Source organism: Numenius arquata, chromosome 9 (genome assembly GCF_964106895.1).
Source record: "Numenius arquata chromosome 9, bNumArq3.hap1.1, whole genome shotgun sequence".
Lineage (NCBI taxonomy): Eukaryota > Metazoa > Chordata > Aves > Charadriiformes > Scolopacidae > Numenius > Numenius arquata.
This window is the reverse complement of record NC_133584.1, coordinates 25,988,621-26,015,368: the sequence shown is the minus strand read 5'-3', so window position 1 is coordinate 26,015,368 and position 26,748 is coordinate 25,988,621. Positions and strand designations below refer to the sequence as shown.

Sequence of the window (26,748 nt, the reverse complement as noted above, 5' to 3'; positions counted from 1 at the left end):
AGGATGGTGCAAATCTCCTGAGACCACTGTCATATCGCTAAAGCTGTTATGCTTCCCGTGAGTCTTATATTAGCTTACACAGGTATCAACAAGTAGCAATGCCTCCCAATTATAATCGTTATTATGTTCTTTTACCTAGTAGTGTGGGTAAAGAGGTCTAGAACATTGGGGTTTTTAATAAAAATGGGTTCTCATTAAGGGAGCCTGTGTATTTAAAATGTCTTAAAGCTCCTTGAACAGAAACATTTTATAGGGCAAACTGAGTACAGCGGAAGCAGCTACTGGAAAGCAATTCCTGTATCAAAAGGGGCCACCGAGCTCTATAAAACAAAGATTGACCTTGCTTTAGTTAAAATTATTCTGATCCGGTTAAAGTTACTGTGGTTAATTAGAAAGGCATGTCTTCCAGCACAGAAGCAACATCGAGTTTCCAGTAAGAGCTGAAATAATGCCTCATTTCTCTCCCTTTTGCAACATCAGTGAAACTTATTTCTTTTCTGGAACAGTATATAGGGTGGGTCTCTGCCATCACTTGTCAGAGAACAGGGGAACAGAGAGGGAGATGCTGCCCAAATGTTCTCTCACTATGATTATAGTTAATAACACAATTTAGGACACAGTCAGAGGTGTTATTACGCACTTGGGAGTCCCCAGATCTCCAACAGAGGTTAATCATGACAGGATCCGTTTATCAAAAAGGTCCCCATTAACAAAATCGTAATATGCACCTAATGTTTATAAAACACACGGCTTTAATTAGAAATCTTTTTTATTTACACTAAACAAGAATAGAAAATTATTGAAGGTGTAAAAATCCACTGTCCTCGTCACGCAATAAAAAAAAAAAGAAAACAAGAAAACCACCACAAATGTATGCCACCCATGATTAAACTTTCCAAGAGTCAAGAACAAGTTTCTCCATCTCCTTTAGAAGTTCCCCCCAAAAAAACCCAAAAAACAGAAGTCACAACAGAAACCTGTTGAAAATTCCCAAATCAAGGAGAGAGATTTGGAAGAAACAAATACTTGAGCCACTGGGAAAAGACTTTTCAGGTTCTTTGGCTCTGACAATACAGGTGTCCTTACCAACATACAGGTGGAACAAACAAGAAGGACCACACTGCTCTCCAGCCTGAACCCACCCATGGGTGACACAGCACTGGGGTACCCTGTATCCACAGCTCCCCCAGCCAAAGCTGGGAGCTGGAGTGGCCCAGAGGGCTGAGAAACAGTCACAGTCCCCAGGTTTTTCTGGTCAGAATAAAGGGGGTTGAGGGTTAGTACTGGAAGCTGCGTTTTGTCTGAATGTCGTCAAGAATCTGCTGTAATTCCTCATCTTCAAATCGGCCCTCCAGGCTGCAAGATAAGAACAACGAGAGTACGTTAAAGGTTTTAGAAATCATCCCCCCCCCCAGCCCCGATTCAGTTCAGACAGCCCTAGTTCTCTCCCCTGGGTCTCAACACCATCATCGCCCACCTGTACGGCGCCACCAGGAACCACCTGTCACGTCACTGAACAAATGTCCCTCTAATCCCTATGCAGTGCCTCCTTTTTGAAAGATAAAACTCCCTCCTTCCCACAACCTCCTGCTGAATAATTTCAAAACATTTTATCAAAAAGGCAAGGCAGGTGAAGGTTTGAATAGACCTCTAAATGAAGTCTGTGTAGGCTCGTTCTCGTAAGCCAGCCCAGCCTTGCTACGAAATCTTAGCATACAAGGAAGAAACTGTAATTCAGATGGGTGTTTTGTTCTCTACCTCAGGCCATGAGGTAACGAATCAAGAGATGAAGAAGTTACTGCTCCCCTGTATTTCGTCCACAGAACAGTTTGTCACAGCAGCAATGTCATCTGCTCCAACAGAAAACAAACCCCCCCAAAAAACCCCAACCAAATACAGCTGGGTGGGCTAAGACCCCCAGTTTAAGCTGTTTAGGGACTTGGGGGGGCTCATGGATGAGAAGCTCAACATGAGCCGGCAACGTGCGCACTGGCAGCCCTGAAAGCCAACCGCATCCTGGGCTGCATCAAAAGCAGCATGGCCGGCAGGTCGCAGGAGGTGATTCTACCCCTCTACCCTGCTCTGGTGAGACCCCACCTGAAGTACTGTGTCCAGCTCTGGGGTCCTCAGCACAGGAAGAACATGGACCTGTTGGAACGGGTCCAGCAGAGGGCCACGAAAATGCTCAGAGGGATAGAGCACTTCTCCTATGAAGACAGGCTGAGAGAGCTGGGGTTGTTCAGCCTGGAGAAGAGAAGGCTCGGGGGAGAGCCTTCCAGCAGCTGAAGCGGGCTACAGGAGAGATGGGGAGGGACTCTTTGTCAGGGAGTGTAGTGATAGGATGAGGGGTAATGGTTTTAAATTGAAAGAGGGGGGATTTAGACTAGATATGAGGAAGAAATTCTTTCCTGTGAGGGTGGTGAGACAGTGGAACAGGTTGCCCAGAGAAGCTGTGGCTTCCCCATCCCTGGAGGTGTCCAAGGCCAGGCTGGATGGGGCTTTGAGCAACCTGGTCTGGTGGGAGGTGTCCCTGCCCAGGGCAGGGGGGTTGGAACTCTATGATCTTTAAGATCCCTTCCAACTCTAACCATTCTATGATCCTATGGTTTACACTTAATCCAGTAAATGTTAGAAGTGTCATTAGGGACACGTACAAAGCTTGCCTCACTGTCGGATCAGTGGGTAGGTTTTCCATTAATGGAGCTGGATTGAAGAGGGCATCTGCACACAGCTGGCCTCAGACCACAGGACAAGTATAAAGCAGTCCTTTCACGACACAAAAATGCTCACCTAGGAATCAAGGCTTTGGCTTCCTCGGCTGTCTCGGGACACAAGTTAGCTAAACATGCCAGCTCAAATTTATGGAGCTTTTTCTGGAGCAGCAAACTGTAAGGAAAGACAACAATTTGGTGAAATTACAAGTAAGCTAGAAATAGAAAAGGGCAAAACCCAAACCAAATAGCTTTTTTCTTCTTTTTTTTTTTTTTCCCCACTCTGCTTTTGGCACCAAATTAAATGTTCTTTCAGGAACAAAGACTAATTATATAACTGCACAGAGGAAAAAAAAAAAAGTCACATCTGTTAACTCCACTTCCTTGGAATTACTCTATAAAGTCTAGAAAATCCTCCCATTTACTGCAATCAACTGTCATTTAAATGCTGACAACAAAGCAGCTCAGAAGGCTTGGCCTAGACAAAGTACAACCCTCCGTGAAGAATTACGATCAAATTTCCCGCCTCTTCAGAAAGACAAGATTCAGAATTATAGTACAAATCAGGAAACGCCACTGAACTGTACTTTAATAAATCAACATCAATATTACACATCAAGTTCTCCAGCAGAGTCTTACACCCTGACTTTCCCACTCACCTGCGGACACTGGCAATGGTTTCCCGGTTTTTGAAGCGGCTGAAGCGCGCTGTGTAGTTCAAGGTTTTCATGAAGACTTCCGAAAGCTCTTGCTCATCTTCTGCGCTCTCATTCTGTTGCTTACGATGCTCAAGAAGCATATGTACCTCTGAATTTAGAAGAGTTTCCGCAGTTTCAAATTCTACATTTGAATGAATAAACATCAGCACAAAAAAAAACCAAAGGTAAAGCGTGGATGAGAAATTCCACTTAGAAGTTTTCTAAATTTAAATTTCTAAATGTAAAATTGGCTTTGGGCAAGAAGGAAATTAACAACGTGCTTCACTGTAATTGTGCAAGCCCTTTCACCAGTGATTGTGCAGCATTTCATACTGAAAATGCTGATAAAAATGACACCATTTTGGGTGACAATCCAACGTCTTTCTCTTTTTGACCACACATTTTATATTTGCAGCCCCAACCTTCTGATTTGTCACATTTTTGGAGCATGTTTTCTTCCCCCATTTTTGGCAGAACTTAAGTAATGTATGACTTTAGAAAAAAATATGCAGAACTGTAATGTTCAAAAAATTCAGAAGTGACACCCATGGTCTTTGGAAGCCTCCAAGGTCTTAAAATATACGTGGATGCTGCTGAATGTTTTTAAAAATGCTTCATTTACTTGAAAGGTAAACTGACCCTCTAAAATTTTATTATCAGAAAAAAGTTTTCATGGAGTGGTAAAGCAACTTGGACTGAACATGGGTTAGGCTATAGATTTTAATGTAAAAACACCCAAAATGCAGTCATTCAGGACTATGCTTTTTGTAAAAAAATGTGACAATATCCACCTCCTCCCCTCCCCCCCTTCCAGGGCAGCTCTGAGGAATTAATACAGCTCTGGAATTTATACTGAATAGTTTCCTGAAAAAAAAAAATAAAAAAAATACACAGAGTGTTAGCATCCCTAGTTACAACTCAGGCTCTGGACAGCCCGTTTCCTAAAATGCCACACTACCTTAATGTCAAGAAAAATCAGGGAAAAAGTAATGGTTATATCAAAAACCAATAATTTTTTTCGCTGTAATCTGATGTGGATTTTATTTTTAATTATTATTCCTGCGCACACGTAGCGCTCCACATAAGAACAGCCATACCTTAGCAATCACGGCGTCCTTAAATATACACAAACCATTTATTATCCCGCATTTTTAACAGCCGGGGCTCGGTTCCCGGTGTGTCTGTGGCCGGTGGGGAGGTGTGGGGGGCTGAGCCGCCCTAAGGGGAGAGCTCCTTCCCTCAGAGGCGGCGGCCGCCACGCTGAGGGGAGAGCTTCGCTGAGGGGAGGCCTCCAACCACCGCCCGGCCCCCTCGCCGCCCCCCGGCGCCCACCTTTGGGGAAGACGAGCTGCGAGGCGTCCTCCTCCACGTCCGCCGCCCGCGGGTCGCTGCCGCCCGCCGCCATCCCCTCAGCCGCCGGCAGCGGAAGCCGCCGCCGGCCGGAAGCGCGGCGCCGCCTCGGCCCCGCCGCTGAGAGGAGGCGGGAAGGACGGATTGTCCCTCGGCTCTAGGAGATAACCCCAGGGCTCAAACCTGCGCCGTTCCGTCCTCACCGGGCTCGGCATAGCAACACCGGGGGGGCAGCGGGGCGGCAGGCGCGTCTTCGCCCCTCTGGCTTCACTCCAGAAGTGGATCAGGGAGCTGCGGCCTACCCCATGTTGCCACCAGAGCGTCCTCCAGCTAGGTAGCAAACATTAGGAAAGCTCTAAACTGTACCAGAATTTCTGTCTAGCTCACTGTGATTATTATACCGCAGTGTGTGAGGGAGGAGTGTTGATACCATTAATGACCCACTTTGAAAGGGAGGTTGCTTTTCCAGGCTACCCCGACAGAATCTGTAGACCCCCTAAAAGTCCTAAGCAGGCTGAAAATTATTATAGTCCTCCTGACGCTACGTCATGGGAACACTGCCAGTGAAATAACTTATGGAGTTGTATTTCCCCCAGAGAGCTCACATGTAAGTGCCTAACCAGCCTAAGACTCTTAAAAGTAATCATCTTACCAGACCTTACTGTGTCATCCCGTCCCCTTAAGGAAAGGCAAAAATAGACTGTTGGAGGATTTATGATGAAACCACTCCTGTTCTCACGAACTTGCATCCATGCCTAGGTGAATCCTTGCCCACATTCTGGGAAAAGGAACGCATCCAGAATAAACTATTAAGAATATGAAGGGGTCGAATCATGGCTCTTTTAACATTTATTACCTGAATAAACAAGTATGGCAGAGAAGTTGATTGAAAACTAATTTCTTAAAAGTGTTACAAGCAGAAAGACACTCAGGAAGGTGGACTAAAAATATCTGAGGCAACATCTGGCAAATTAAACAACTTCAATTAGGTTTACAAGAAAACAAGGAAATCCATGCCAGATTGATGAGAGAAGCCTTTAAAATCACTTGGAATCCCGATGGCTTCTCGAATACCCCATCTACTCAGAACATCATGATTCGCAGAGCAGGAGATAGCTTGCAGAGGTTTAAGTTATTAATTTCACTTTTGTTTTTCCCCAAGGATCCCTTCTACTTAAGTATACAAAAACTAAATGAAGAGAAAGCCAGATACTTGCAAGAGTTTATAGATACATCTAAAGAGCCTATCATGAAAGATAAACGTTCATTATCACTGATGGGTTTGGTTAAGGTCTCGTAAGAAAGAAGTAAGAGCATTTCTGAATGTAATCTGCTCCCCCCTATTTTTTTTAAAGAATTTTAAAAATGCACTTGTAAAACCACAGTAAATGCTGTTCAGCTACTGCAACAAACCAAATGTATCAGAGTACCTGGCTTTTCCTTTGTTATTTTTAAAATGCACTGGCTTCTTCCTCACTAATAATGAGTGTTCCAGCATTTACCAATTCAATTGGAAAATGTGCATGAAAAAGGAAGACAAGATAGATTAAAGTAAAGTGAATGACTACAGGAAGTTTCAGGCATATTTACTGGTCATATCCTAAAATGAACTAATTAAAAAGAAAAGACTCGGCCAAATCTAATTTATCGTGAACAGAGCCTCTACAATTTCGTATTCCAGGGCAAAAAGTATCGACCCTTGCTGGACACGTGTAATTAGGTAGTGGATTGTTAGACAGACAATTTCTTCAGTAATTTCTACATTGCCATAATTTAAAAACAGACCCACAACAAAGTGCACTAATACAGATCTTAAAAAAAAAAAAAAAAAAAAAAAGCTTAGCTAAATACCTCTGTGTAATAAAACATAGAAAGAACTAATAACAAAGGTGTTGTATTATTAATATAACCATACTTTGTGATATGCTTTCCTTTTAATTCGCCAGCGGAAGAAATGTAATCTTCCTAGCAGTTTTTAAGCTTTCTAGCAGTAATTACGTATTTTGTGTGGAGTGTCAAAACTCCCAATTTAAAAATAATTGAAAATGGTTTGATGGATTAAAAGTTATAAGATTAGGTTATTGAAACTTTAATCTCTTTTCATTATCATCGTTTCTAGCATGTTACAGGAATAGGTCAAATAGGTTGATATAACATCACTCGCTCAGAATACCATGTGCCATAATAGCCATTATTGCACAAGACAAACATGCTTTTTCATCTGTGTTCTTAAAGAGTATAACTCTTCAAGTTTAGGTTTTTATACCATTTTATCTTTATTTTTACTCAATTTAAAATTATATACCCAAACCAATATTGAATGAAAATGTATGAGCAATATATAGTAATGCCCAGTAATAAAGTGATAATAAGCCTCTAAATGCAAAACTGTTACATAGAATCATAGAATCATCTGGGCTGGAAGGGACCTTCAAAGGTCATCTAGTCTGACACCCCCCCCCCGCAGTCAGCGGGGACACCCCCAACTAGACCAGGTTGCCCAGGGCCTTGTCAAGCCTTACCTTGAACGTCTCCAGGGAAGGGGCCTCAAACACCTCCCTGGGCAACCTATTCCAGTGCTCCACCACCCTCATGGTAAAGAACTTATTCCTAATGTCTAATCTAAATCTGCTTTTTTCCAGTTTAAAGCCATTACCCCTTGTTCTGTCATTGCCGGCCTTTGTAAACAGACTGTCTCCAGCCTTCCTGTAGGCCCCCTTCAGGTACTGGAAGGTTGCTATTAGGTCTCCCCGGAGCCTCCTCTTCTCCAGGCTGAACAACCCCAGCTCCCTCAGCCTGTCCTCGTAGCAGAGGTGCTCCAGCCCCCTGATCATTTTCGTGGCCCTCCTCTGGACCCTCTCTATCAGGTCCACATCCTGCTTATATTGAGGGCTCCAGACCTGCACACAGTACTCCAGGTGAGGTCTCACCAGAGCAGTGTAAAGTGGCAGAATCACTTCTCCAGATCTGCTGGCAACACATCTCTTGATGCAGCCCAGGATGCGATTGGCCTTCTGGGCTGCAAGTGCACACTGCCTGCTCATGTCCAGCTTCTCATCCATCAGCACCCCCAAGTCCCTTTCCTCAGGGCTGCTTTCTAATACCTCATCCCCCAGTCTGTATTGATAGCGAGGATTCTTCTGGCCCAGGTGCATAACTCTGCACTTGCTCTTGTTGAACCTCATGAGGTTTACTTGAGCCCACCTCTCCAGCCTGTCCAGGTCAAGCATGAGCTGCTAAGTTTTAAAATACATACATAATGACATCTAAACATACTATCAACCTGATTTATAATACATAGTTTATGTCAGAATTCATCTGATTATAAGAGTAGTCTAGCTGACTATAAAAAAGGAAAAAAAATCGTTCAATGATGTGGATGTTGGTCAATTTGTAGAGTTACATACTTGTTTTAAGTAACACGGTAACAATAGTCATCTGGGCTTTCTGTGTTTTGGGAGTGAGTTTGGAGTTTTCATCAAACATATTCACAGCTCATTTTTTCCCAGATTGTAACAAAAACAGTTTAGGAACTTTTCTATTGTACTGCTCAAGGTACTACAATTCCATTCTAGAGCAATCCTCGTAATACATAGGTCAGTATAAATATTTATTTAGTGAGTCGCATGGGAAAGTGTTCTGGTTTTAATTTTTATCCTTGGGAAGTGGCATTTCTCAATCACAACTAGTTACCTTATAAATTTATCCAAAAAAAAAAAATTTTTTTTTGGCATGTTTACAATAAAAGTGTTCAAGTATTCTTCATTGGAAGTATCTTGTAGAGATTTCTCCTAACCTGTCTGCAATTTGTTTTTAGAAGGAAGTGAGTGCTAAACGACTAATTCATTCTTATTTCCAACAGAAGTAAAAACAGAAGCAAGTATTTTCTGGAGAATTATCCTGGTTTATACTCAGCCTGGATTGAACTATTTCAGTATGCAGTCGTATGTACACCCTCCCACCTGGCCTCATCTTCATTGTGAGCTGCTGAGTGTTACTGCAGCTACAGAAAGCAACACACGACAGACCCTCTAATTAAAGATACCAGACAAAGATTTTTACGCCTGGCCGATTCAGTGTGAAACCAAAAAATTCAAGTAAGTAAAAAATATGCCATAAAAATACACAATTTTTTAATGTATTCCAGCCAACAAAGAAGCTGAGAATATACTTGATAACTTACCTGGGCATATTACAACAGTGGATGCTAGTTTTACGGTTGACTTCAGAATTTACAATGAGTCACCTGGAAATCATGGTAGCCATTCCTCATATCCCATAGGGAATTTATTTTTCAGCTTTACTAGTACCAGAAGCGTATTTTCTGAAAATAGGTGTTTGCTTTGTAGTTACACTGAAGTCACTGAGCTTCTCGGGCATATTTAAGTCAAAACTACCCTCCCTCTTGGTTTGGTTGGGGTTTTTTGCAGGGTCTTATACCTATTCTTCATTGATATCCAGGGCTGCCCTTTCCAAGAACCAGAAACAGGAAATACAGGATCTTTAACTATACATCTGCCGTAAATAAAAAATGAGCAATAACCTGCAAGTATATGGAAAAAAACATTTACGCCGGAGGTATGTACATGAGAACTATTATACAAATCAACTGATCCTGTTCCAAAGCAAATTTAAAAATATTTAGTAAGCATCTAGAAGGACGTGTGTTTCTTTTTCCTGAAGTAACATTTTAAAATCACCTGAAGACTACAACCTGTGAAGTACAGATAAACAGTTTACAGATAGACTTAAACTAGTAAGCTTCCTTAGTGCATTTTAAAAGACAAAAAAAACGAAGAACAATTTTGGTAGTTTAAGCCAGATTTACAAATTCAGTAGGGTATGGAATTCTGTATGTATGTGCTTTATATATTTCACCATCATGACAACTAATAGAGAGTTTTTGTCAAGCAAACATTATTTCAGGATACAAAGATACTTTGCTGTACCGTGATTAATGAAACATATTTAATCTTTGCTTTTGATTTTCCTACTATTTTTCCTCACTTCCTTCTAGCGAGCCTGTCTTGACTATTTCTGTGCTTCCAGACAGCTGTCATCCCATTCTGGCAATCTCCCTGGTTCTGAATGTTTAATGTAATTTAGAGGTTTGGAATTCATACACGTAGTACATTGTTCGATGAGAAAGATTTCACCTTATCCCCCAGAAAGGCTGTGAGAAAGCATATAAAGAGGACAGGACGAATAATCTTTATCCATTATGATTTATTCTCTACAATACTTCATTAGAGGATAGAGTTCAATTATTTACACTCAGAAGTTATTATATAGGTAGGAGGCAACCAAGTGTAATACAAAGAATTGGTCTGACATCTCTGCACTGAAGGTCAAAAGAGGTCTCCTGCTTTAAGGAAATAAATTAACCAAAAAAACCCAACAAAACAACATGTAGTTTCCAGAATACAAACAGAAAACAGCACTAATAGTCAGTGAAGATTGCAAATGTTTGTTAATGTACTATGAAAACAAATTATTCTGTGCAAAGGTTAAAATGAACTCTTAGATTTTCTTACAGATTTTTTTTTTCTTTGTTCTGATAAATTGTAGATATGTGATATTTTGACCATAAAACCTTCCCAAACTGAAATGACCTCAGTTGAGATTGACTGTTGAACATTATGGAAAGAAAAAAACAAACCTAAGAACCTCACAGTGGAAACATTCCAACACTGACAGACTCCAGTGATCAAAGACATTCTCCTGTAGTTACTGTAAAACAAAGACAATTCATAACTGCAGTGAGATTATTTCTCAGTTGTGGTTGTCATGAGAATAAGCCCTTCTAGACCAAAAGGCACTTGCTTCTAAGGATGAGTTAAATCCAGATCAAACCAGGTAACGGCTGCTTTGAGAAGGAGTAGTTCTAACCTGCTGTCCCGGCCAAGTAAACAGAGAAATTCTCGAATCAATTGGCCATTGAGTTTGGTCACCTCCCTCTTGAGGCAACTCGAAGGTACGGTTTTGTTCTCGGCTCACCTCTTTCATCCTTACGCATAGCTGCCATGTAATGATCTAGAAATGGGATTATTTCCTGAGACCACCTGTCCTTGTCATACATTTTTCTGAGCTAACTATTGACACACTTTGCAACTGATTTTATAGCTGGACCCTTATGGGGCTAAAGCTGAGAGGGCCTGTTTCTTAGGCAGCAGACCAGTGTTTCTGATTTGCTAGCTTCTCTTCTCACTGCAACAAGACAAGAACACAGTACATATTTTAGAGGCATTTTTGTTTGTTTATTTTTTATTTTTTTTTAAACAGTCTGAGTGGGGAAATGGAAGTGGGAGAGGATAAGGCTTCCCCAGTCCCAAACCATCTAGCCCACTTCAGGCTTAAACCAACCGAGTCACTCAATCCTAAAATTCTGTTCTTTAAAAATGACAGCTAACCCTCCCCACCCCACCCCTTAGTCATCCCCTATTCAAATAAAAGGAAATCAGGAAAACACTATACACTGTTGAAGACACAGAACAGGGCAAACATTTGAAAAAGAAACAATATTGTTGAAAAGCCTGGCACTATATGCCTGCATGACCAGTCTCACTGAGCGTGCTCAGGGGTGAAGTTTTAGCACCATTTTTTTGCTTTTTTTTTTTTTTAAACCTTTTAGAAATCAAATTCTAACATAGAACACTTGAACAGTAATGAGTGTAGCCCTATGTATCATACTGTTTGACAGCTGAAAGGTGAATGGTATGTCCAGAGCTGACCCCATCCTCCCCCATCACTACATGGCACCTGGGAGAGTAATTTCAAACCACTCCAGTTTGTAACAAGAGCGATTTATTCTCAGCAGCAGGAAATTGTGAAACAATCCCTCGATCTTCAATTGCTTCTTAACAACGTCACAAGGGAAAAGTGGCAATTTTTAAGAATGACCCAGTACAGGAGGAAAGCTGGGTCAATATTGCACCATTATCCGGAATAGGACCCCCTCCTCTCCCTCACATCTCTCTCCTCCCACAGAACATGACACGCACATGAAGCAAGACTGCACAAGTCAGTTTGCTTCTCAAGGACCAGAAGGAGCAGCAGCGTGCAGTTCTGAGCTTTCAACCAGCCCTACTCCCTGCCACACCAGGAGAGAATTTCAGGCTTGAAACATCAGCCAATTTTAAAAGCCATCATTACCACTCGCAAGCAGACTTTACAGATATACGCAACCAATTAGCCGTTACTCTGCTATGCACTTGTATTTTCCTTCCTGATCATTGTTGACCCTTCAGAAACTTGGAAAATAAAACCAAAACCCCAAAATTATATTTTGAAGTCTAGTGACCTCATTGAGAGAGTACCATAAATTAGGGTTTATGACACCCTTCAACGACGCTGCAGAATTAACAACTGGGTAACTTATCTTCGTCTTGGATTGAGAGTACCTCTTGTAATCATCAATGATAGGAGAAGAAATACAGAATGCACCTGAGCTTCACACAATTTAGGTAACACAGGTTTCCCCACTCATTGCCTTGATGTGGTAACGACTGTCACTATTTAACACACCAGTGAAACCACACAGCTCTATTCCACAGGCCTGCTACAAACTGGAAAACTCAACAGTTCTCAAGATCGATAGTCACACCAGAGAAAGTGTCTGTCCTATCAAAAGGAAGGTCCCCAAGACTGTTAGCTTAAGTTAAACACATTTCAGCCACTTGTCTCACTTGTATGACTACAGTCAATGCCCTGAAAATCCCTCCCCATCCCTAATCCAGTCAGGCTCCGTTACAAACGTTTGGACACAAGACTTGGTCGTAACAGAGAAGACTGTCCAGGGACACTCAAGTACCTCATCACTTGCATACACAGCACGTGCCATGTTGCTCTCTTGCAGGCATAACAGTGTTCTATTTCATAGCAGGCTACATTACAAAGCGCTCTCTAAAAACCCAGAAGACTGTAAACCAGGAGGATTCCTAGAGAATCCATCCTACAGTGGGATCTGATAATTAGAGCCTTCTAGGGTTTATTTAAATAATGGATTCATCTGCAATACCATCCAAAGGTTTCTCACGTCTTTAAGTGTTTTCTGTCCATGAGGATGGGGTGCTATCCAGATGTTCAACCCTCCCCAATATCGTAATGTCCGCCTGTGATGTGTGGGGACTGCAATCAGCTCTTGGTACACAACAGATACCAGAGGTTAAAAAAAATTAAAAAGAACCTAAAAAATGTTTCATTGGACTCCGTTGCCCAGGCTGCCAGGGGAATGCTCCTACTTGATCTGGGGGGGCTTCCATAATGAACAACTCAACTTTCCAGAGTGTCGGTAACGCACAAGAACGGAGCGGTCCGAAGCGGCACTTTCACTCCTAGAGGTCTTCTGCACCTCACAACAGTTCGTAGGCATGGAGCCCCAATCCGACTGAACCCCCGTTTGGAGGGAAGGCTGAGATAAGGCTTGGGCCCCTGAAGTTCTGTCACGCTCTCATCCTCCCCCCAGGTCAGCTGGAAGGCAGACTTGGCAACGGAAGCTAGCATCATAAAATGGTGCAGTAATAGAAGTAACTGGACCAGGAAGAGGAGGCATCTGCCCCAATGATGTCGTAGCCGTTGGCAGCAACTGGGGAGTGGGACTGGTCATGCAGCCGTGTGTCAGGAGTAATGATTGTAGAGGGGGGGGGCATGAAGAGTGCCATTCTGGAAACAATGCTGACGGGAAGCCATGTATTCTGCATAACTGATTGTCACCTTCTCACTGCGGTACCTATGGGAACAGTGTAAGAAAAAAAAACCACCATAAACACGCATCCCAGATCACCTTTTAGCTCACGGCCAATAACAACCAAGAGGAACCCGCTAACTTCATAAACTGCTTTGATATTGCCTCATGCAGTCGTCCGAATAACCCATCTAAGCTTGAATTAGCTTCAAGGTCCCAAAAGTTGAGCCCTATTCAAGGCAATCATAATTAAGGGGACTCCTTCAGGAGTTTTCCAAAGGAAACTAATGATCAATTTATATTCTTTTTATCCAATTGCTGTGGAAAAAAAAAGGGGCATGAAAAGTTTCATTTTCTGAGACTAAATAACCAGTATTTCACTGTTATTTACTTTCGTGGTAATCTTCACATTTGAAAGGCTAGTGAAAGAAAATGATGGAGAGCTGGGTAAAGGTACATTTATTACAGCATATATGTCATTTAGTCCACGTTGTACAATCAGAATTCACAAAACGTGAAGTCCCTTTTGAGAGACCAGAGATTTCCAGGTGCTTCTAAAGCACGCTGTACAACAGATAGCTTCAAAGTGGTGGTGAACTGCACTAAGTCCATGTTAAACCAGATTTTAATGAAAACCTTCATCTTGTCCTCTCCTGTTTAAAAACAAAACAAAAAAACCCCTGCATACCCACCTCATTTCTCCAGAGGTAAGGAACGACCTGATAAATTAGCGTTTCTATAGAAAATGAGAATGTCCCAATTTTTACTAACATAAAGGGAGCTGAAACCAATAGGACAGCTGGGGGTATAGAAAAGCAAGCAAATTCCGAAAACCAGCCTAATTTAAGTGTGGTTTGGTTTTAAGACAGCTGTCACCTTCAAATAGCTACACCACGCACAGATGAGCACACTGAGAAAAGGAAGCCCATTGCAAAGATACAGAAAAATCAACCTTTTCAACTTTCAAAGGTCCTACTTCTTTTGGCCTTTCATGTGGATGACTATTAAAACCAGTGACACTTCTCTTAGAAAACGGTAACCTCAATCCTGCACGACTGAACATATTGCGCTTCATTCCACATACATTATATACCTAACACACAGCATTTACGATTTTGTCTTTCAGACTACAACTCTCACCTGAAAGAGGTGTGAAGACTTACATCATGTACAAATTCTTCAAATTACCCACATAATACGATAAAGCAAAATTAAAAGACGACAAATATATCTACTTACCTGGTGAGTTTAATCGTTTTCCTAAAATCATTGGTAATCGGAGCCTTAAAGCCACCTTTCCTGAGTAAGGAGTCTATGGTCTGGATCTGATCCCAGTCTATTGAAAAATAGAAGCAAGGGAAATTTTTCTATATAAAAATGACGTCTCAAAAAGATACAAAATGCATTAAAAGACCTCTAGAAAAGCAAACAACTAAACAGGAAACTTAAGAGCTTTAGAAACACTGTTGTTGAACAGGATGTACATGGTCTTATGCACGCATACTATCTGCACATGCCAACCCCTTTTAACTCATACTGGAACTGGTCTGCAAAACAGTAATTCCATTTTCCATATGGCCTCTCTTCTTATCAAGGTCTGTGCCTTGCTTCTGTTGCAGGGACCCCAAACTGTTTTATCAGGTGCCACTCAAGTTTAGCTCCCCAAGCCTTAAAATAGGCTAATACTTAGCTCTTTACATAGACAAATTGGGATCAACCTGATGCTCTAGTGATAGCACAGTGCACTGCTATGTGAGAGATCAGAGTTAAAATTCCTACCTTAGTCTTTTGCCCCAGAGCCAGGAGGATGCGACCACTCCACTCTGCTAGGTGGAGGAAAGGAGGCAATATTTTGAGCAGTTACCATGGTGACCGCTACTATATTTGAGTGGGAAGTGTGCTCCAGAGGGGGCCTGTTTCCTGCCCTCATCTGGAGGTTGCTACTTTAGCAAGAATGAGGAGGAAAGGGACTCTCCTGTTGGTGCTGTGCAGCCTGCAGTTATCCTAGTTGGTGGGAGAAACATAGAAGAGGAAAGATGCAATGCTGAATGAAGCTGGAAGATCCATACTTTGAGAGCCTCTATTTCTTAAGCCCTAAAACATTTTTACACTAAGACACAGCTGTGCACAGATGTGGGATGAGAGAAAGGCCAGATGAAAACCCAGCAGCAGCTGTATCAGGTGTCAGTTATCCAGATTAAGCCTGGTGGCTCCATGGCACTACTACGAGCATAGCATTGCAATCCAAACCCAAAATCCATAGATTTTTGTTACCCAATTCTGTGACACAATGTGTTGACGTGCTTGGCTGCCATCTCAAACCCACCTTGTTCCTTAGCAACCTCAGGTAAATACGTGGCTGTGCGTTTGACACCTTTCTCATTGATGAACTCTATTCTGATCCCATGGATCCCAACCTATAGATGGAAATGAACAGCCAAATAAGAGGTGTTTGCTAGCACTGAGTCCATGATTGACTTGTCATTCCCACAACACTGTGTATATCTCTCTCTCTCTGGCCAGTTTGGCTTTCGCCTGGATAAGGACATTCTCTTCCCCACTCTCTGTCCTTGCCAAGCAGGTCTCACAAGTAGCTCTCTTTGCAGCATAGAGGACCTCTGCCACCTCTGCCAGGCAAGCCTAACCAGCCTCCCTGCCGCTTCTCCTGAAGTAAGTCTTATCAGAAGTCTGACAGTTTTCCACCTCTTATGTTGGGCAAGAAAGACAAGATCTCTACACAAGAGTCATGCCTAAAATAGCCCAACCACAAAGTCTATTTAATCTGTCTTGAACTAAATATACTTCCAAGTATGAGCTCCTAAAAATGATTAATACCTTCAGTCTTAACTACTTCTTATTCCCAGTTTCTATTCACAGCATCAAAACACTTCCCAGGTTTTTACATATTTACACCCATCTCCTATTGGGCCAAATCCATAAAACATTTTCATGTCTCTCTTACTCCCATTTGGATCCCCCCCCAACCAAATGCATATTGCTAGCCTATCCTCTTCCTCCCTTCTAATTTTCCAACCCTGTTTCTTCTATTCCCAGTTTCAATACCCGTAACACCCCTGTAACAAAAGAGACACATCACCATGTACTAACCCGAACCCGAACGGAACGAGAGAGTGATGCAGAGTTCCAAATGCACCTGTTCTCACCTCCCAGTCCAGGTAGTCACTGGCATCCTCAAAGTTAGTGAGGAGGGAGACAGAGCAGAAGAGTTTGGGCAGCTCCTCGCGGGTCAGGGGGGGAAATCGGCTATCCTTAAGTGCACTGAAGGGAAGAGAAGATATATCGCCCAATACAAGCATCAAATTAAAGAGTCAGACGCTCAATTGTTCCCTTTTTGATTATGCTTCAGTGAAACGTGTTCCCCTTTGCTACTGCAGAGAAAGTGATTTGCATCTCTTCCTCATCTAATGAACTGTAATAGGCAAATACTAGTGCAAAGCTTCCTGATGCTGTCCTCCACTTACTGCAGCTGGAGAGAAATTCTGTGCTCAAAATCGTCAGTATGCAAGACAGATTCGACACTAGCCTTAAAACGTGAACCAAAATTCACCTGCTGCAAAGATACTCCACTAAATCCTGATATATTACCTCACCCTAACTATCATACCTTTCTCAGGTTTATGTTATTGTGAAGCATATTAAATTGAACTATGTCGATCCGACACCTTAACCTTGAATCCTTATAGATCTTCAGCAAATGAAACTAATTTCAGATTTATTTCATTTTCAACATAATTACCTGGTTAATGTGTATTCCCTGAGTCCTGAGTGAAGATTCATGGCTGAAAAGGTCCCGATGCAGCCACGAAGCCGCTTGTCTCGCCCCGTCTTCCACGTCACAAAGAGTGGACTGAAAAGGGAAAAAAGAGAAATACTCCAGCCTCTAGAGATATCTGCTTGCTAAGGAGAGACCAACACAGTGTAGAAGAGCACGTATGCGTGCACTTGCTTTCTCTCCCTCTAATAAATCCCAACAGGCATGTTTTCTCACCTGCTACCTGGCAACAATAAAAACCCACACCCACACACCCCCAAATGCAAACCCCAACATCTCCCCACACCTTTTCGGCACATTCCTTTCCCTCCACCAGTACTCTGTGAGCTCTCCACAGACACCTTCCTGGCCAGACTCTGCGCTGTCCGCTAACAAGCGATACGGTTATTTGACCCCACTGATTACCTCTGTAAGTAATGGCCTCATTTAGTAGCATCCACTAGTTTACATGACAACCCATATCAAAATTAATATAGGTGAAGCAAGTAAGATTACTTATTTATAGTACCATCGAACCTGAAAGATCCCCAAGCATTCTGCAAATCATCTATAATTCAGGTTTGCAATAAAAGCTTTTCTTTTTTTAAAAAGGATAAAAAGCAAGCCTAGGTTTTTTTTTTCCCCTTGTTATTTCCATGAGGATCTGACTTGTGGGTCCATCCCTGGTGCTCAAACAGTTTACGTTCACATCTTTTGCTTACCTTACATTTGATTTATATTTACACAGATTGAACACATACCAAAATTACTATATTGTTCCTACTCAAACATCACATGGATTTCCATTTCCTCATGCTATTTACTATCATGCATTTACAGGCATAACAGTAGATTCTTAAATCCATCAGGCTCATTTCAATCTGTTAAACTAGAAGCCACGATTAAGCCTCAAAAACCAAGAAGTTAAGAACTACAGTATTCAGAAAAGCTCTATAAAGAGGTAAATCGGTAAAGATGACTGCGAATATTAAATGCAAAAAGTTCACTTCTACAGAAGTGAGTGAAATTGCAAACAGCTGTAGAGAGAAACAGTAAAAAAAAAAAAAGGACAGTGGTGGCTGCAGCTCTACAACAATGCCTGAACATCTGGAAAATTCTGCAAGGCAGCTGCTGATGCCAATCTAATTATAAAACCAGGATGAATGATCTTACTTCTTCAGATTACAGAGCACTGAATGCAAGATGTGATCGCTTTGAACCCAAGCACAGATGAGAAAGTTAGTCATAAGTGATTCCAAACATCCATCTGTGGATTTCTGTTGAACTTTCAAAGGTGAGTAATGTGATAGAAAACATGCAGTGTTAAGAAAGTAATTCTCTGAGATTAAACAAACACAGACAGGAGTTCTAAAACACAAAGACAGAATAACTGATTTCTGCAACAGAGCTCAGACACTTTCCCCAAATTCTTGAAGCTCTTGTAAGCAATATCTTTGCAGCAAACATTACAAAAAATACTAAGAGATTCTGTTCAGACAACAAAACCAGCATGGAGTGTGGATGACTTCTCAAATACAGGCAACACAGCTTCTTATGTCTAAGTAGATAGAACATAATTTAAAATGCAGTAATAAAGCAACACCCATGTTGTTCCTCAGAGCGACAATGGAATTAAAAAACTCTATCACAGCATAAATTCACCACTCAGGACCTAGTTACCAGCTGTGACCAATTGCACGAGTACTACCCAAAATAGCAAATAGCGTTTAAGTGATAATTGTGGAATACTTTGCCCACAGAGGAAGTGGAAACATTCTTCCACAACCATCAGCCACCTTATGGTTGCTTGACCAAGACAGAGGATTTACTGTTCTAGTTTTCCAACTATACTTCAAGGCACTTTCAGGATACCGTTCCTCTACATTTTAATCTAGCTACCATATGTTGAAACAGAAAACAGAAACAAGAGCGTAAGAAAATACATTAGACAGCTTACCAAAAAAAAAAGATAATAAACTTGCAAAGGAGATTTCTGAGAAACATTACTGTCACAAGCTCAGTGGAAATTTAGCTTAATCTAATTAAAGTTTTGAAACCATTACTTAGCCCACATGACACTCACCCCAAACAGAAAAGGGAAGGGAGAAAATGAAAAGCATCGTTGACAGAATACAAATCTAAGTAAGTTCCTTTTCTTCTTCAATTCAAATTACAGGTTCACATTTCCAATTCACCTCTTTCCCCTTCCAAAAAAAAAAAAAAAAAAAGATGTTTCCACTGAGCTGTGACACAGCTTTCTGCATCTATAATAGAAGAGATATTACTAGAAAGGACAGGATAATTACATTCAGAAGGCTGTCATATTTTAAAATATCTTAAGCCACATTTTAAACAATTTTTCACTGTGGCCCTAACAACTGAGGCATAAAAAAAGATACGATTTTGTACAAGTATATAACATTTCACCATTACAAAGTTTTTCACTGTAGAAAAGACGTTGTTCCTGCATCTGACGAATAAATGCATTTAGCAAATTGCAGGTGCAGCTGACAATACGTCAATTGTTCCATAGCTCCGCCCTGAAAAGTGTATTTCCCAGATGTACTGAGAAAAGTCACGACAATCTTTTGCCCATGTTCACCCACGAGCACTTACCAGCACTTTGCAGTCATATCCTGAGCAGATTATGGCAACCATTTCTCCCCCAGCCACAACATCCTACTTAACGGTGGGTTTGATGAGGGTTTGCTAAGCTGAGGAGAGGGGAATTTCAGCAACTGAAAACTAGCTTCTCCCATTGCAACTATAAAGGGAATTTTGAAATAGCAAAATGTACTTTGTTCAAATCAGAACTGGACTAGGAAAAAAAAAATCTGTCACCGTACAGATTTTATGATGCCAGTATCTTATTATCTGACTTGCATGGCAACTAGAAACTTGCACGGTGTAGTTTTAGAACCAGTTTGTAACATCCACTATTAAAAAAAATCAAAGACTGAAGTACAAATGTGGAAGGAGTAACCAATTAAATATTTGCATGTCATCTGGGTTCAAAATTGTAATTTTTTCAATAATCTGAATAGCAAAGGGGATACTTTCTTCATTTACCAAGTTAATTCAGACATAACTACGAGTCTTGCGATGCCACCTTCTCTACGTTGATTTGTGAACGTCATTGCTAACATGTACATAAGGTTCCCTGACTCCAGAGCTATCTACCAGCTCCTTAATTCCCATCAAGATTGTTGCCCATGTACATATCCTCTCAAGCTGGTAGTTGGAATTCATGGCGGTTTTCAAGTCATAACCCTGTAACTTTTATGTTATTACCCTGTTTGTGCACAACTGACCTTCACAACTACTTCTATCTTTACGTTGGGGTTCAGCACCAATGGAAAAGATCTATTACCTGAGAAACAGGTTGGGACAATCCTGTGCATCTTTCTACTCCTTCCATCCACAGTCTCTTTTTCTGTCTGTCCAGACAGACTTCTGGAATATACCTTTGTTTTGTTCAAAGAGCTCTTATGTCAATATTAATTGTGTTACAAATGAACACAATGCAAATTATTTACCTATTTTCACTTTGCTTACTCTTAACATTTGATAACATTTGGCTTGAAGTTCATTACATTACTGTCTCAAGTGTGACAGATCACCCCCGTCTGCTGCTCTACAAGAGAGCAAACCTTATGCTTGGCCCTGGGGTACATACAACTATTTGCTAGAAGCAACAGCATAAATGCTGAAAACACAAGAAAATTCAGGTAGGCATTTGCCCAGAGGTGAAGATAAGCCAGGAGCTGGTTTTGCTTTGGAGTGCTGATCTAAAAGACTTTCCAATTATCAGCACAGAAACACCCAGTGAGTGATTTTTTTTTTTTTTTTACTTTGCAAATTTGGGCATAAAATTCCAACAGCTGAGATTCCCTAAAGAGTGCCTTTTTTGAAACTAGTCAACAGAAACAACAACAAAATCCAGCTAGAAAACTTTAACACCAAAATAATGAATCTGTATGAAATAATCTCTCTTACTGACTTAAGAATGCAACAACAACAACAACAAAACCCCTTTGCTTTTCAAGTGACAAAATAATAAGCAGACTAATGTATCATTTTCTAAAAGGAGCCTACTTAGGTTAGGTATGAAAAACAACAATGGAAATATTTCCGTTTAGGGAGTCCCCGGAACTATTCTATATTCTAGTCCAGAGTATTTCTCCACTCGCTTGTATTTACAATATTAAACAGCTTAGTCTGTGGTAGCATTCAGAACATGTATCCATAATCCTGCTCGGATAATAACTGCATGGATGCACAACCTACATCTACACTGACAGCCAATAAGATGGGGAGACATTCAATACACGGAAAGAGTCCTTGACCTGTTTAAGCCATTGTTCCTTTACATCAATTCAAAATTCATTAACTTAAATTAAGGATGTCAACAACTTTTTATTTTATCTGTTGTTCTGGAGGTGGCCCCCGGAGGAGTGTCAGAAGGTGTATCTGTCATTGATCTTTCACATATAATTCTTCCACCAAACATTTTAACAACATTAACATTTCCACACCGACACATTCAACCTTCAAACAAACATTAGCTAAATCTCACCAAAGCGAAATACCTTCATAAATCTTTCTCCTCACTGCTTCTCACACACACCTCCTTTCTTCGTAACCTTGGTATTGTCCTTGAAAAAGTTAACTCTCCATTTCTCCCCATATTGCCCAACTACCACTATCTCCGTAACGCAGTTTTTCAGTTCCACAACCGGCAAATTTTTGGTTCCCCTCCCTTCCAAACCCATTAACTTGGGACAACTAAACACCCTTGTGAGTGTCCCTGTCCAACTCTCACCAGGTCAGCACTTGTTACAGGATGAGCCGGGAACTTGTTTCAACTTCTTGATTCCCTTCCACTTGCTTTGCAGAAGGAAACCTCTGCCCTTGCCCCTTCACCAAGTTAGGGCCTGACATTAGACGCAGGATCCTCTTCAAATTAATGGCGTTATTTTACTGTTTTCTGAAAACTCTAATTTCAGCTTCACTCATTCTTTCAGTACAATTTTATGGGAGGCACAGCGCAGTTCATTTTTTTGCAGAGGAATCTATTTACAAAGAAGGGAGCAAACTTTAACAGAACATTATCATGAAGTGGGTTTCCACTCCTCAATAAAGTACGTAGCATCTCACACAACACATCAGACCGTGAGCTGAAGAAGCACTGCTCTTCCTCATATTTTGCCTACCTCTCCTTCTGTAGAGCTAAACATGTTCTCCCTTGAAGGCCACTCTTCAAAGTTCCACTCATCTCCACCAACAAACATAACAGAATGTTTTTACTGTTTGGTGCACTTATGGCGTGCCATTTTTTTTGGTTTCTGGTAGATGAAGCAAGCAGCAGAACACCCCCCCTTCCTCCCTGCACACCATTTTTCCCATTCCCCAGAGGAAAACCCTTCATCCCTCCCCAACCAAACCACAGCTCTGGATGCTGGTCTCTCAGCTTTCCTCCCGCATGTTGATTTACTCACTAGGGGTCATTGGTAAATCGAGGAAGTCGTGGCTGAGGGAAACCATAGAGATGACAGTAGAGTACATCAAAGCAGTAGCAGCACATCTCCGCTGTCACCACCAGGTTCTTGGTGCTGTTGGTAGTTCCATTGGGCCGAGTAAGTGGGCTCAGAGCTCCTGACGTCGGATTCATTCGAGTAATCGGGGAATTTCCTGGGCCCAAAGTCAAGTCAGATACGTTCTCCCTTCCATTATTCCCGTCTGTATGCTGGTGGTTCTGAAGAGGACCTGAACTGGAGCCCGGTACGGTTGTGGCCTGATTCCCATGACTGTGCGTTCCACTCCCAGACAACTTGGGCTTCTTTACCCCACAACAACCAGCTGCCAGCTTGGGCTCAAGTGGAGGAACACAGCGTCTTTTTCCCATCCTGCTTCAAAACTCGCTGCCTGGAGCACTGCAGAACCCTGGCAAGGAGGGGGCAGGGGAAGAGAAGAAAAAAAAGCAACACACAAAACAGTTACAGGTGAAAAACCAACAGCTGCTTCCTTGCTTCTGCCAAGGTGTCAGAGAGGTTTGCTTTTGTTTGCGACAAAAAAAAAAAAAAAAAAGAGGAAGAAAATTCTCACAACGCGCAACTAAGTACAGAACTAAAACCAGTTCAGCAAGTGGAATGGGGGTTTTTACACATAAATTGAAAGAGTGTGTACACGACAGGAGTGAAATCACACTTTTAAAGTTATTGGTGAGGTGTAGTGAACACTGTAACAGGCACCTCATCACAAAAAAACCCCAAAACCATAACAAATCTTCCCATAAAGGGAATGAAACTGAGGGAGAACAGAAGAAAAAAAGACAAAAAGACTTTGGAATACGGTTATACCCCATCCGCTACTTTTCCAGATCACCTGTTTGCCCTCGGTCAACGCCTGCGCTGGTGGCAAACAGCTACTTAAAAACCACAAGTGCATTTCCCTTCCCCGTTCTCAACAGCAGAACGACAACAATTCCACATGACACCTTCAGGCTCAGGCTCCCAGGGGTGCTGCCCTCAACTCAGCGCTGACCTCAGCAAGACACAAAGAGAAGCTGCAGGCAGCGAACCACCATTTTTCTAAACCGCAGGTTATTTTTCAGACCCCAAGAATGAGAATCTGCATTTACTTGCTAGGATTAGAGTACATCAAGAGCGCTCCTAAGGAAACGTGTCAGGGGTATAGTCAGGATATGCAGGAGAGGAAGAGCTGAAGACGCTGCACAGCCTGAGCAGAGGGAAGCGGTAATGGCAGGAAACAGATATGGTATAAAAAAAACCAAAACAACAACTCCAGAACACTGTTTTGCTTGCACAGAAGAGAATGGTAGCTGTTGCATCACAAGAAAGGGTGGAACAAATACGAGGAGGAAAGCCTGTGCGAACAAAAATGAACAAAGATGACAGGCGAGTGCCACACATCAACGGTAGGCACTTAAATTTAAGTCTAATACCATCACCACCATGGGATCTAAACACACAAAGGGAGGGAAAAAGCAGTTCCCCACCTGTCAAATGGGGCTAAAAGCACAGACATAAGTCACAGAGAACATTGAGAACTGGAGGTCCGACTCGGCTCTTGTGAGTACCAGGCTACTTCTTTACCCACCAGAGCATCCCTCCGACTCTTCCAAGTATTTAACCGATGGCTGAACTGACAGCACACACACAGAACTGGGGGGTGCAATGTGCCCTGAAATTCATGGTGTGACAACTCCCTTCCTCCTCTGCACGTGCGTGCTGTGGAAACTTTATCCATGAAGTTTCCTCAGCCACGGTAAGAGCCATGTGTGGGACCCCGAACTGAAGCAGGACTGGTGTGCGAGGCGTGGAGAGACATGTCTCTCAACACAAAACACCTACGCTTGCAGAGCTGACTCTGCTTGGGAATCCTCACCTGGGGGTTTTATCAAGATAATCTGCACAGGGAGCAATTCACAAGACCTAATGGCAATTAGCCTTTTTCCTTTGATCTCTACCTTTGTAATTAAAAAAAAAAAAAAGAACAGGAAGAAGAAAAGTATAACTTTTGACAAAGTAAACGTCATTTTTTTCAGTGCCTATTAGAAGTTATGCTGCTGTGGCTCAGTGAAGCTGCTGGGATAGAGGAGCCTTTCCAAGTTGTCACGGAAGGTCAGTCACATTGGGGGGGGGGGGGGGGGGGGGCGGGAATAATTATTAATTGGGAACCACAGCTCTTCATTTCAAGGCGGAGACGTGGCAGGGGGCAGAGAGGAGGTCTTCTCCATCCACCCCCCCCTGCAGCAGGCAGAAGGGGCCTAACAAAGGCGGCTGCCCTACCCGGCGCCCGGCTGCAGCCGCGGGCCCCGCTCCCCGCCGCGGGAGGCCTGGCCCGGCCGCCCCCGCGCCCCCCCTCCGCCCCGCCCCGGGGGGCGACCCCTGCCCCGAACCGCCCGCTTCAGCAGCGGGTACCGACCCCCGGAGACGCGGGCTCCGCACCGGGCCTCACTGTCCGCGTGCCCGTCCGTCCCCCCACCCCGTTAACCCCGCCGTCTTTGCCCGCCCCCCCTCCTCCGGTCTCGCCCACCTCCTGCACCCGTCCCGGGCCGGACGCGGCTTCTCCTCCGCCTCAGCCCAGCCGCCGCCGCTGCTGCTGCTGCCCCGCCGCCGCCTCCTCCTCCTCCTTCTCCCGCCTCATCGAGCCATGGGCCTGGGCGAGGCTCCCCAGAGAAGCGAGCCCGGCGGACGGGAAGAGGGTGTCCGGGCCCGGCGCGGCAGCCGGGCCGGCAGCCGGGCTTCCCGGGGCCGCCGGGCAGCGAGGGGAGCTGGAGGACCGGAGCGAGGCCGAGGGAAGGTCCTCCGCTATCCCGACAGCCTCCTCCCCGCGCGTGAGGTAATGAGGGAAAAATGCACATAGTCCGCCAGCCTCCCGTCGGCCCCGCGGCGCCAGCGCCACCATAGAGACGGGAGGACGTTCTGCCCCCCCCCCCCCCCCCCCGAACCATAGAGACGAGAGACTTCCGCTCCGTCCCGCCGCTGCCGCCTCACGGCTGGGGAGGCCCAAGGCCGGTTCCCGCCCGCCCTCAGCACGGCCCGGCGCTGGTGGGAGCTCCCCGCTGAGGGGAGAGGCTGGGGGTCCCGTTCCGCCGAGGGTGCCGCGGAAAGGAAGGTACCGACACGGCTCCCTCAGCGGGTTCCCTCACCCGGCCGGGCCGGGAAGGAGGGCAAAACCCCAATAATTTTAATTTTCTGTTTAGGGAGGCGGGCAGGTGCTTGTGCCGCGGTGGGTTTTGCTCGCAAAGACAGCGATAAAAATAGCTCTGGCCACCGAGCAGGTTTTATTTACAGTGAGGTGTAAAACGGGTTTCTGGTAGCACATTCCAAGTGTCACAACTACGCCAGAACAAAAACTACTTCTTAAATACTTCTCTTTCTCGGCCCCAGTGGGGCACCTCAGTCCTTCCCTCCGCCCGTTCTACCCACCCTTATCAGAAATACTGCAGAGAAGAAGTTCTTCCATTAGGACACGTTGTAAAAACAGAGGCTCTATGGGCGCTCTCAAAGGAGAGCCTTCTCTCAGAGCTGGTTGGTTTGGGCAGTTAAGCCTTTGGGATGAGGGTTGGTGTAAAAGTCAAGGTGTTCCAGCTCGGTGAGGTGTTCCTGGTGTACAGCAAGGTAGGTGACAGAGGGACCCTGCAGCAAACCACCACCCTACTTCCTCATTTCCTTCTGAGAACACCAGCAAAACACTTAGGATAGCCGAAGAACAGGTTGTGGAGGTCCCAGTGTAAGCACACTACAAGTTCAGCCTCAAGAGACAAAGAAACTGGCGTAACTCTTTAGGATTGTGAAATGGAATTTCTGTACACCATTCCTGATCCAAGCATAAAGAATAAGAAAGAGGTGAGAAAACATCAGTTGGCTAGATATTTAATGGCAGTGGCTCTTACTTTCTCCTACAGAATCTATACTGTTTCCGCAGCACTGGGACAACACTGATGTTATTAAGAATAAGGTTATTCTAAGGTTATGGAATAGCACAATCCTTTTAGTCTAGATGATA

General features: G+C 43.3%; 2 protein-coding genes across 3 annotated transcripts; both read right to left on the bottom strand.

The window, feature by feature from the left end:
• Positions 1–737: 737 nt before the first annotated feature.
• Positions 738–4,821, bottom strand: POLR2D (RNA polymerase II subunit D). Its single transcript, XM_074153693.1, has 4 exons — positions 4,742–4,821; positions 3,371–3,551; positions 2,791–2,886; positions 738–1,356 (listed from the first exon to the last, which is right to left on the bottom strand). Exons 1-4 carry the CDS (start codon positions 4,812–4,814, stop codon positions 1,278–1,280), a joined length of 429 nt encoding a protein of 142 aa, XP_074009794.1. The 5' UTR covers positions 4,815–4,821; the 3' UTR covers positions 738–1,277.
• Positions 4,822–9,979: 5,158 nt separating this feature from the next.
• On the bottom strand, positions 9,980–25,542 carry AMMECR1L (AMMECR1 like). 2 transcript variants are annotated; one of them, XM_074154071.1, is made up of 7 exons: positions 25,273–25,542; positions 22,713–23,157; positions 17,200–17,310; positions 16,607–16,721; positions 15,769–15,859; positions 14,682–14,778; positions 9,980–13,487 (listed from the first exon to the last, which is right to left on the bottom strand). In XM_074154071.1, exons 2-7 carry the CDS (start codon positions 23,117–23,119, stop codon positions 13,376–13,378), a joined length of 933 nt encoding a protein of 310 aa, XP_074010172.1. In that variant the 5' UTR covers positions 23,120–23,157; positions 25,273–25,542; the 3' UTR covers positions 9,980–13,375. The 2 variants fall into 2 exon arrangements, with proteins under 2 accessions (XP_074010172.1, XP_074010173.1); XM_074154072.1 differs by lacking the exon at positions 25,273–25,542 and having other exon boundaries at positions 22,713–22,953; positions 23,023–23,119.
• Between the last annotated feature and the right edge of the window lie 1,206 nt (positions 25,543–26,748).

Coding starts and splice junctions, on each gene's coding strand:
- POLR2D (XM_074153693.1), bottom strand. CDS start 4,814: ATGGCGGCGGGCGGCAGCGACCCGCGGGCGGCGGACGTGGAGGAGGAC. Junction 3,552..4,741: donor GCAGCTCGTCTTCCCCAAAG/GTGGGCGCCGGG, acceptor ATTCAAATGTAG/AATTTGAAACTGCGGAAACT. Junction 2,887..3,370: donor ACCATTGCCAGTGTCCGCAG/GTGAGTGGGAAA, acceptor CTTTCCTTACAG/TTTGCTGCTCCAGAAAAAGC.
- AMMECR1L (XM_074154071.1), bottom strand. CDS start 23,119: ATGGGAAAAAGACGCTGTGTTCCTCCACTTGAGCCCAAGCTGGCAGCT. Junction 15,860..16,606: donor GTGACTACCTGGACTGGGAG/GTGAGAACAGGT, acceptor TTCCATCTATAG/GTTGGGATCCATGGGATCAG. Junction 14,779..15,768: donor TGAGGTTGCTAAGGAACAAG/GTGGGTTTGAGA, acceptor ATTTTTCAATAG/ACTGGGATCAGATCCAGACC.